This window comes from Tupaia chinensis, unplaced genomic scaffold, assembly GCF_000334495.1.
Source record: "Tupaia chinensis unplaced genomic scaffold, TupChi_1.0 Scaffold139785_1, whole genome shotgun sequence".
Taxonomy (NCBI): domain Eukaryota; kingdom Metazoa; phylum Chordata; class Mammalia; order Scandentia; family Tupaiidae; genus Tupaia; species Tupaia belangeri.
Genome location: NW_006199665.1, coordinates 241,358 through 252,866, shown reverse-complemented (window position 1 = coordinate 252,866; position 11,509 = coordinate 241,358). Strand labels below are relative to the sequence as shown.

Below are 11,509 nucleotides of genomic sequence, written 5' to 3'. Positions count from 1 at the left end.
TGCAATCTCTTCTCCATTCTCCTCTCAGAATTTTGGGCATGCATGCCTGACACGAGTTTCAAGCTGCCAGGTCCAGGACTCAAACCAAGGTCAACCATGTGGGAGTCCACCTGCTGGCCCGATAGTAGCAGCTTCTCCCACTCAAGCCTGGTCCTCCCTAAGGTTGGATGTTTTGGGCAAAAGACCATGAAGATGGTTCTGGGGAGTCTATCTTGCTGGTTGGGGTTGGGGAAGGACTTGAGGGGACTAAGGCCGAGCCCAGCTCTGTCCCTTTCTCTGTCCAGGCCAAGTGGAAGTGCCTGGCCTCAGAAGGCAGTGCCCGTCTGGACATGTTCGAGCACATCAGCCTCATGACCCTGGACAGTCTGCAGAAGTGCGTCTTCAGCTTTGACAGCAACTGTCAGGAGTGAGTTCTTGCTCGGGGCCTGGGAGCTTGACCGTGGGCCTCAGGGAGTAAGTGGAGAAGGGAGGAATGACCAGGGAAATCTGAAGAGCCTTCCTGAAGGAGGTAGGTCAGAACTAGGCAGTAAGGACAGAGAATGGAAGAGATAGTTCTAGGTGGGTGGAAGTTTGAGCAAAGGCAAAAAGACTCAGATGAACAGTGCAATAGACAGTAGAATGAGGTTGTAGACAGGGACTAGATTTTAAGGGACACTGGAAATTCAAAGAAGTATGAATTGGTTTTTGTTTTGTGTTTTAAGGCTTTTTGCCTCAGGGTACATGCACTTGCCAGAGACAGAGACAGTGAGAGGGAAAGTGAGAAATCACCCCTTGGCGGGGGTGACCCCACCACAATCCCTTCTCCATTCTCCTGGGATCTTGAGCTTGCACGCACATGAGCCTGGTGTGAGTTTCTAGCCACTGGTTTGGGACTTGAACGATGGTCAGCCATGTGGGAGTCCAGCGACAAAAGCACTATATCATCTGCTGATCCCAAGAGGTTTCCAGAGAGCTATTGAAAGTGTTTGAGCTGTTGACGGGCATGGTCAAAACTGAGCCCTGCAGAGGACAGAGTGAGATTTAGACACTGGATGGAGCCAACGTTGAATGCAAAGAGGCTGGGAGGAGGCTGGGCCATGGGCCTGTTGGAAGAAGAGAATGTCTAAGCTGTGTGGACAGCTTAGAGAGGGAGAGGAGCCAGAGTGGAGACTGGGTAGAATGCACAGGAAGGACCATGATGCCCAAGCTTTGCCCTGGGTGTCCAGGGCATGGAGGCAGCTCACAGAGATGAAATGCAGGGAGAGAAGAGAGTTTGGAGAGTCCAGAGTCACGGCTCATCCCCACCACGTATCCTTGTCGATGCTCAGTTTTCTAATGGGGGGGGGGAGCTCATGGCTGTAGCTAGTTGGGTGCTCCTCAGGCTGCAGAGGTAAGAAGGTGCCGCCTCCCTTCATGCCCTTCTCCTGCAGGAAACCCAGTGAGTACATCGCCGCCATCTTGGAGCTCAGTGCCCTGGTGGCGAAGAGGCACCAGCAGCTCCTCCTGCACACGAATGCCCTGTACTACCTCACCTCCGACGGGCAGCGCTTCCGCAGGGCCTGCCACCTGGTGCATGACTTCACAGATGCCGTCATCCAGGAACGGCGCCGCACCCTCCCCAGTCAGGGGGTGGACGACTTCCTCAAGGCCAAGGCCAAGGCGAAGACTTTGGATTTCATTGATGTGCTCCTCCTAGCCAAGGTGGGCCTCTTGGGGATCTGAATGCAAGAGTTACAATAGACCATGATGCGGTATGTCCAATCAAAGAAGTTGAACTTGATCCAGAGGGCTCTGGGGAGCCATGAAAATTATTTGAGGAAGAGAGGGAAAAGTCAGAGCTATGTTTTGGAGATGGCTGTGTGGAATACTGACAGTGAGGGTCTGTTAAGCCTGCAATTGTAAAGCGCATGAGATTTTAATCTATTTACAAGTTAACTATCATTTTAAAAAATTCTAGTATAGTGTACATGTGCTCCCAGAGAAACAAAAAGAGAAAGAAAGTGAAAAAATCATCTTCAGGGGAAGGCCACGCTACAATCCCTTCTTAATTTTCTTCTTGAGATCTGAGCACACATATACACTCATTCAGTGTGTGTCTTTCTTTCTTTTTTTCTTTTGGAGACATTTTTGCTACAGGGTGTGTGCACTCACCTGAGAGACATAGAGACAGAAAGCAAAAATTACCCCCCCAGAGGGTGGCTCCACCACAATCCCTTCTCCTCATTGTCTTTTTGAGATTTTGGGCATGCATGCACACAAGCTCAGCATGAGTTTCAGGCTGCCAGGTCTGGGACTCGAACTGCCCTCAAGCATGTAGGAGTCCAGCACCTTAACTACTCCACCACCTACTTGCCCTACAATGCATTTTTAAAAAGAATTATTTTATTTTTTTAAAAAAGAGGGGAGAACCAGCAAGTGGCATGGTGGTTAAGGGGACTGGACTCCCACATGGTCAACAGCGGTTCAACTTCTGGACCTGGTGGCTTGTTTTCTCACTTTCCCTCTCTTTCTCTGTCACTCTCTGATCAAACTGAAAAATAATAATATTACATCAAGTTAAATAAAATAATTCAAGTTAAATAAAATAATTTATTTTATTTTTAAAATTTGACCAGAGAGGGTCTGTGTGTGTGTGTGTGTGTGTGTGTGAGAGAGAGAGAGAGAGAGAGAGAGAGAGAGAGAGAGAGAGAGAGAAAGAAAGAAAGCTGCCACGTCTGGGTACTCAAACCACAGTCAGCCATGTGGAAGTCCAGCACCTTAAACCACCACACCACCTAGCAGCCTCATAATGCACTGTTTTTACCTGGATGTGCAGCAGAGTTTGCATCATAGGAGAGAATCCCCCACATTATAAGTATTGGAGCTTTTCATAGGGAGCTGGCATGTGTCTGTTTCCTTTCTCTTGTAAGAGAGGGAGAGAGCTAGCAAGAGAACTCAAGCTTTATTCTGAAGTCTAAAGAAATCCCCTCCAGGGAGATGGCAAAGTCTGCGGGTTTAAAATCAGTGTGTCTCCAGGGCAGATGAGATAAGCATCTCTAGATTTACTATCCTAGAATGTTATTATCTTTGGAATGATACTTAATCTCCAAGTTCCAAGGCAAATTTCTATCCAGTTATCCTGAAACCCAGTTGACCAGTAACTTTTTTTTTTAGTTTTTGCTATAAAAGTTTTTGCTCACCAAAGAGAGAGACAGAGAGACACAGAGAGAAGGAAAGTGAGAAATTACCCCCTGGGAGGATGGCAATACTGAATTCCCTTCTCTTCCATTCTCTTCTTGGGATCTGGGGCATATACCCAGAATGTTATTTATTTATTTATTTATTTATTTTAAAAGAATTATTTATTCAATTTTATTTATTCATTCATTCATTTAAATTTTGCCAGAGAGAGAGAGAGAGTAAGTGAGAAAGCAAGCCACCAAGTCTGGGACTCGAACCATGGTCAGCCATGTGGGAGTGTCCAGCGTCTTAGCCACCATGTCACCTGCTGGACCCCAGTGTTATTTATTTATTATCATTATTATTATTTTTAAAGGTTTTCCCCATAGGGTACATGCACTCACTAGAGAGAGAGAGAGACAGTGAGAGGGAAAGTGAAAAAATGTTGCAGAAAGCAGACTACCAAGAAACCAAGCAAGCTCCAGGCAGAGTGTGGGAACGTGAGTTATAACACCAGCGATCCCAGCAGAGCTCGTACTCTCATGTCTGGAGTCACCAGAGTGACTAGAGCCGGGTTACAGATTCCTCATCTCCGAAGCATCATCTAGAGGGGTTTTGCATGGGTCTGTAGAGGCAAGTCCTCTTCACTCTAGTGTGATGGACTTATGGGGTGATGCCTATAACAGATACAGGTAGCCTTGATAGGGCTTGTGTAAGGAATGGGCCAACCACGTGAGAAAATAGAAATAAAATATAGAGTCTTTATTGGGAGTGTTCCCATGCGGGGTTCACTCATCCGACAGAGAAAGAGAGAGAAAAAGCCAGAGAAGTGGCACGCTAGGATGGGGTTTAGCAATTTTTATAAGGATATAGGGAGGGGAAGTGTCTTAGAGGTAGAAGCAGTCCATGTGTGGTAAAGGTTGAGAAGGAGAGCAAACTAGTGTGCCAAGCAGGATCTGGTGCCATGTGCAGAGTAGAGCCCCCTGTGCAGAGTAGAGCTCCATGTGCAGAGTAGAGCGCCATGTACATCCGGTTATATCCGAGTGCAGCGCAGGTCTGATGACAGACTAGATCCGGGTTGTACCAGCTGACTGCAGCATGGTGTTCAACCCCCACATCCAAGCTGCTCAGGCCTCCAGCCTAACAGCTTGACCTTAGTAAAGTCCACTCTTTTATTTTTTTTTAAAGAACTATTTTATTTAACTTTATTTTAATTTGACCAGAGAGGGACAGAGAGAGAGAGAGGGAAAGTGAGAAAGCAAGCCACCAGGTCTGGGACTTGAACCATGCTCTGCCATGTGGGAGTCTAGTACCTTAACCACCATGCTACCTGCTGGCCCATAGAATGTTTAATTTCTATTAACCTCAACTTCAACATATATCAGTAGCTTATGAACATGTAAACACACAAATTTGTTTAACATACTTCCTAATGTAGAGACCTACCCAATATCTTTTATTCCTACAAAACCTGAAAGACTCATTTTCACAATTGAACAGTTTGGGCATAGGCTACCTGGCATACCAATCCTGTCAAATGTTTTCTTGCCTTTGGTTAGGTTTAGTAGTTCAGAAAGCCAATCGATTTCTCTATAGAAAATTGAAATTTTATCCTATTAAATAATTAGACTGTCAGTCAGAAAACCAATCAGTTCAGTCAGAAAAGAAATCAGTTTAATCAGAAAAACCAGTCATAGTCAGAAAATCGGTTTAGTCAGAAAACCAATATAGTCAGAAAATAGAAATCTTGAAGCCCCTTTAAAAAAAAAAAAAAAAAAAAAAAAAATGGAAATGTTCAACTAGTTAAATGATTAGTTGACTAAAAACATTTACTTAGGGAACCAGCAGTTGGCATAATGGCTATGTCGCTGGATTCCCATGTAGTCGACCGCGGTTCGTGTCCCGGACCCGGTGGCTTAAAACTCACGCTGGGCGCGTGTGCGTGCGTGCCCAAGATCCCGAGAGGAGAATGGAGGAGAAGGGATTGCGGCGTGACCATCCCCCCTGGGGGGTGATTTCTCGCTTTCTGTCTCTATGTCTCTCTCTGTCTTTCTGGCGAGCGCATGCGCCCTGCAGTGAAAATCTCTCAAAAAAAAAAAAAAAAAAAGGAAATGTTCAACTAGTTAAATGATTAGTTGATTAAAAACATTTACTTATACTTTGACACCATATTCTCCAGAGAACCCCTTCTTGAAATTTTTCATCACCAGAACAAGAGGGGATCTAATTGAAGCTAATTTCCTTTCCCAAGACAGAAGAGATAAGCCTTGAGCCCACAGACTGAGACAGAAACAAACCATCTGAGACCTGGAGGGGGTACCAGGGTCTCTTGAATATGTGAAGAAATCCCCCTCCCTGTGATGGAAACATAGGTGAGGACCCATTCAGATTCTATAGTACAAAGACTGTGGGATCACAGAAACTCTCACTCACACACACACACACACACACACACACACACACACACACATTTACACAATCACTCCAGAGTCTATCACAATGTCTTCCCCTCTTTGAGAAAGTCCCCAATGGAGCCTCCCACCCCCTCAGGGGACCTCACAGTCACCAGAGCTTGTGGCATGCCCAGCAGGAGGAATGAATGCACAGCCACCTGAACACAGACCTGGTGGCTCCAATGGGAGACCATAGGAAGTGACCAAGCTCCCCTTTCACCCAAGCAAGGTGGGCCTAACTGGGTTCCTGAGTTCTGGGACTTTAACCTTATCCAGACGTTTTGGCCATGAGTTGACTGGGTGTTCTCAGCCTGTGTGTTGTTCTGTCTATGGAGTCCAGTGGGGGTTGGCTGCCGACAGCCCCTGATGAAGGAGGACCCAAGAAAAGACTGGGTGGTGCCACCTCATTCAATGCTGGGGCTCCTCCCGTTGAACGGGTGGCTCAAGGGGGCAGTGCAGTTGACTTCCGGGTTAGGGTACCAAAAATGTTGCAGAAAGCAGACCACCAAGAAACCAGGCACCACTCAAAGAGGACGAGGACTCAGGTTTATAATGCCAATGGTCTGAGCAGAGCTCATACTCTTAAGTCTGGGCCCAAGGTGCAGAAGTTACAAGGATTATATAGGCTGGGTCAGGGATGATGCAAACCAGAAGAGTCCCAAAATAGCCCCCAAAGAGTTGCAATCCAGCTTGTAACAGTACCCTGAAGAAAGGTTCCAAAGATGGAATAGAACATTTCCTGTTTACAGGCAGTTACCAAACAAGATTCATATCAAAATCACTCCTCCAGGGACCAGCAGTTGGCGTCATGGCTATGTTGCTGGACTCCCATGTAGTCAACTGCAGTTCGAGTCCCGGACCCACTGGCTTAAAACTCACGCCGGGCGCATGTGAGTGTGTGCTCAAGATCCCGAGAGGAGAATGGAGGAGAAGGGATTGTGGTGTGGCCATCCCCCCTGGAGGGTGATTTCTTGCTTTCTGTCTCTCTGTCTCTCTCTGTCTTTCTGTGAGCACACTTACCCTATAGCAAAAATTCCCCCCCCCAAAAAAATCACCCCTCCAAGGGAATGGCCATGCTGCTATCCCCTCTCCTTCATTCTCCTCCAGGGATTTTGGCCACATGTGCACATGCACCCAGCATGATTTTCAAGCCACCAGGTCAAGGACTAGAACTGTAATCATTTGCAAAGGATCAGTTTCAAGTAATTACATGTGATAAAATTAAGGCATGATTTCACAGCAAACAGTATTCTTCAAGATAAGATGAGGGGCTGGCAGGTGGCGTAGTGATTAAGGGCACTGGACTCCCACATGGCTGACCATGGTTCGAATCCCGGACCTGGTGGCTTGCTTTCTCACTCCCCCCCCCATCTCTCTGGTCAAATTAAAATAAATGAATGAATTAATACATTTTTTAATTAAAAAATTAATTAATTAATTAATATTTTAAAATTTGATCAGAGAGAGACAAAGAGAGATAGAACAGGAAAGTGAGAAAGCAAACTGTCTCGTCCAGAACTAGAGCCATGGTCATCCATGTGGGAGTCCAGTGGCTTAACCACTATACCACTTCTGGACTCCTGGTGTGATTTTTAAGCCTGAGTCATCTATGTGGGATACAGAGCTTTAACCTCCACACCACCTACTAGCCCGACAGGCAACTTTTTTTAAGAAAGCCATCATGGAGAAAATGAAAATATTCATAGATTCTTGATTTCTCTCACCAGGAACAATACAGAAGGGAAGGAAAGCAGTGAATATATTTGTAACAAGAGGGTTCTGGTTGTAATGACCGTGAGAAGTCTAGGTGTGCGGGGTGGGTTTAGGTTTCTGGAAACATCATGGATCTTCACAGACTGTCTCAGGTTAGAGTCAGGAGCCCTCAGAGCTAGTGTGATTCTAGGGGTCTTGTCTTGTCTCCAGGATGAAGATGGGAAGGAGCTGTCTGACGAGGACATAAGAGCAGAGGCGGACACCTTCATGTTTGAGGGTGAGAGTCCCACTGTACGACTACAGTGGGGACAGGGTTCTCTTCAACCCAGGGACTTGGGCCACTCCATTCTGTCCATCCTTCCCTCTTCTTCCCATCCCCATCAATGCATGGGAGCTGTCCATCACTCTGGTGCTGAAGCTGCGCAGAGACCCAAGTCCGCCTGGCTGCCCCTCAGGTCATGACACCACAGCTAGTGGCCTCTCCTGGGTCCTGTACAACCTCGCAAAGCACCCAGAATACCAGGAGCGCTGCCGGCAGGAGGTGCGAGAACTCCTGAGGGACCGCGAGCCTAAGGAGATCAAGTGGTGAGTGCAGGTCCTAGTGGCCTGTATTGGAGTCCCTCTCTTTGGCTCTGCTGCCGGGTGGGAGAGGAAGATGCTTTTACTGATCCTGTCATGATTGCCCAGTGGCAATAGAAGGAGTACCAAGACAGGACCTGGTAGCCAGTCAGGGTGGTAAGGGCAAGGTTGCAGGCTTTTGGGGCAGAAAGATCTGGGATGCTGAGTGACTTAGTAACAGTGTTTGAGGGCAGACACTTAGCACATATCCAGTAAATGAGCTTTCTCTCCACTCCTTTCCTTTCCTCACTGAAATATCTTTGTCCCCAGAAAACATCTTCACTCCTGCATGTCTGTTCTTTTTTCTTTCTTTCAATATTTTTTTTTAGGAATTATTTAACTATATTTATTTAATTTTTTTTCTCAGTTTGTTTTAGGGCACACATACTTACCAGAGAGAGAAAGGAGAGAGTGAGAGAGAGGGGAAGTGAAAAAGCAAGCCACCAGGTCCAGAACTTGAACCATATTTGGCCACATGGGAGTTCAACACCATTAACCTCCATGCCACCTGTTGGCCTCTGCTCTAAAAAAAAAAAAAAGAAAGAAAAGAAATAATAATAAACAAAATTGTGCTGCAAAAAAAAAAAAAAAAAAAAAAAAAAAAAAAGAAAGAAGAGAAAAGAAAAGAAAAGAAAAGAAAAGAAAGAAAAGAAGAGAAAAAGGATTGAGTGATTGTGATTTTCAAGCCGCCAGGTCCAGGACTCAAACTGTGGTCAATCACATGGAAATCTAACACTTTAACCATCATGCCATTGGCCCCAAACCGTTTTAAAAGGTCTAGAAGAAACCATGGGGGACATTATAGCTTCAGAATTGGAACATCCCTATTTCAATACATGTCCCACAAGATTATACAAGAAGATATTGATATACTGTTAAGTGAAAAAGAGCACAGAGCAGTGTGTCCAGTATACAGTATGCTGCTGTATAATAATAATTATTATTATTATTTTTGGTCTTTGCCATAGAGTGGGTGAACCCTCCAGAGAAAGATAGAGAGAGAAACAGTGAGAGGGAAAGTGAGAAATCATCCCCCGGGGAGAATGGCCACTATTAAGGTGAGAAATCATCCCCCGGGGGGATGGCCACTATTAAATTTCTTTAAGATTCTAAAAGTAGCTGTGGAGGGCCATTAGACAGCATGGAGGTTGGGGTGCTGGACTCCTACATGGTCAACCATGGTTTGAGTCCATGACCTAGCAGCTTGTTTTTTCACTTTCCCTTTCTCTTTCTCTTGCTCTGTCTGGTGAGCACATGTGTCCTATAGCACAACTAATAATAATAATGAAATAAAATAAATAATTCTTTTTAAAAAGTATTATAGAAGGAAATGAAAAATAATAATCTAGGCAAACTGGGGAGGGGAAATGGATAGTACTGGGCCATACAGTGGGTGATGTTTTATAGTTTTCAAATTCTGAACCAGTTAACTGTATCAGGAATTAACATTTTATATTTTTAAAGAATTATTTTTATTTAATTTTATTTATCATTATCATTATTATTATTATTATTGTCTTCAATTTGTTACAGGGCACATGTGCTCACCAGAGAAAGATACAGAAAGAGAGAGGGAAAGTGAGAAAGCAAGCTACAAGGTCTGGGACTTGAACCATGGTCAGTCATTTGGGAGTCCAGAGCTTCAACCACCACACCAATTGCTTGTCCCCAGGATTAACATTTTTTGTAAAGATTTATTTTATTTAACTTTATTTATTTTAATTTGACCAAAGAAAGAGAGAGAGGGAGAGGGAAGGTGAGAAAGCAAACCACCAGGTCTAGGACTCAAACTGTGGTTGGCCATGTGGGAGTGCAGTGCCCTTAACCACCAAGCCACCTGTCGCCCCTCCCCCATTAATGTTTTAAATAGCTACAGAAAAAGAAGAAAGATTAATGAAAATAATTTGGTCTTCTTAGTGGATCTCCAATGTTTATAAAAAGTTTTACAGGGGCCGGTAGATGGTTTGACAGTTACATCTGGACTCCACATGGCTGACTGTGGTTTGAGTCCTGGACCCAGTGGCATGGAAGTCACCCCAGGCAAATGTGTGTGCATGCCCAAGATCCAGGGAGGGGATGGAGGGGAAGGGATTGCAGCATAACCATCCCTCCTGAGGTGATGATTTCTCACTTTCTCTTTCACTGTCTCTGTCTCTCCCTCTCTGTCCAGTGAGTACACACACCCTAAGGCAAAAACTTCTAAAGAAATCACCCCCCCACACACACACTGGGTTCTTTTGTATAAAATTACTCTGCCAAAAGGATACATTAACCTGCTCATTTCAAATTGCATTACTCTCCTCTGTTTTCCATGTCTAATTGCATTTGCTAGTATCTCTAGTACAATGATAAATAAGAGCAAAACATAGGACTTGCTTATTTTACTTCTTCTTCATTTGCACTTTGATTTTACTCTCTTATCATAAAAATATCTATTTTAGGGGCTGGCAGGTGGTGTAGTGGTTGAGGCGCTGTTAGACCATGGTTTGGGTGCCGGAACTGGTGACTTGCTTACTTACTCTCTCTCTCTCTCTTTTAACAAAGAATATCTATTTTATGCAAACTTATGCAAACACTTGACGCTCTTATGATTAGCTTTTGGATTCTGTGTTGTCTTCAGAAAAGTATTTCCTTTTTTTAAAAAAACTTTTTTTAAGGGCTTTCTCTTAAGGCACGTGCAGTCACCAGAGACAGCGAGAAATCATCTCTTGAGGGATGACACTCCTTTCTCCTCCATTCTCCTCTAGGGATTTTGGACACATAAGTTTTTGGCCATGTGGGAGTCCAGTGCCTAAACCACTGCACCACCTGCCGGCCTCCAGAAAAATGTTTCTAAAAATACCTGGCTAGGGACCAGCAGTTGGCAACGGTTATGTTGCTGGACTCCCACGTATTTGACGGCGTTTGAGTCCCGGACCCGATGGCTTAAACTCACACTGGGCATGTGTGTGTGGGTACCCAAGATCCGGAGAGGAAAATGGAGGAGAAGGGATTGCAAGGGATTGCAGCGTGGCCATCCCCCCTGGGGGGTGATTTCTCACTTTCTGTCTCTGTCTCTCTCTGTCTTTCTGGTGAGCTCATGCACCCTATCGCAAAAAAAAACTCTCCAAAAACAAAACAAAACAAAACACCTAGCTAAATTTTCTTGGGTTCTTTTCTAATTCTCAAATATTGATCCACCTGAAGTCTCTTTAGTTATAGGGAGAAAAGTTCTCACCGGATAATAGAGCGGATGGTGGTCTCTGTTTTTGCTCCCTGGATAACAGCTGGGGTGGGGGTTCCCTCAGGGACGACCTGGCCCAGCTGCCCTTCCTGACCATGTGTATCAAGGAGAGTCTGCGGCTGCACCCCCCGGTCACCGTCTTTTCCAGACGCTGTGCCCAGGACGTTGTGTTCCCAGATGGCCGGGTCATCCCCAAAGGTGCCCGTGACATAGGGGGAGGGACAGGGTGGTGGTCCCCTAGGCTGCCAGGCCCTGCCTCACTGTCCCCTCCTCTCCCACAGGGAACGTCTGCACCATCAGTATTTTCGGCGTTCACCACAACCCATCAGTCTGGCCAGACCCCGAGGGGCCGTCCCCCTGCTCC

General features: G+C 45.5%; 1 protein-coding gene across 1 annotated transcript in view; it reads left to right on the top strand.

Annotated features, from left to right (window-relative positions):
* The window catches only part of LOC102469250 (phylloquinone omega-hydroxylase CYP4F11-like), a 26,441-nt gene that overhangs the window by 13,973 nt on the left and 959 nt on the right, over positions 1-11,509 (top strand). The window contains exons 6-11 of the mRNA XM_006162283.3: positions 285-406; positions 1,410-1,680; positions 7,515-7,581; positions 7,760-7,889; positions 11,210-11,343; positions 11,427-11,496. Of these exons, the coding sequence (XP_006162345.1) occupies positions 285-406; positions 1,410-1,680; positions 7,515-7,581; positions 7,760-7,889; positions 11,210-11,343; positions 11,427-11,496 (794 nt within the window). The remainder of the gene's footprint in view (positions 1-284; positions 407-1,409; positions 1,681-7,514; positions 7,582-7,759; positions 7,890-11,209; positions 11,344-11,426; positions 11,497-11,509) is intronic.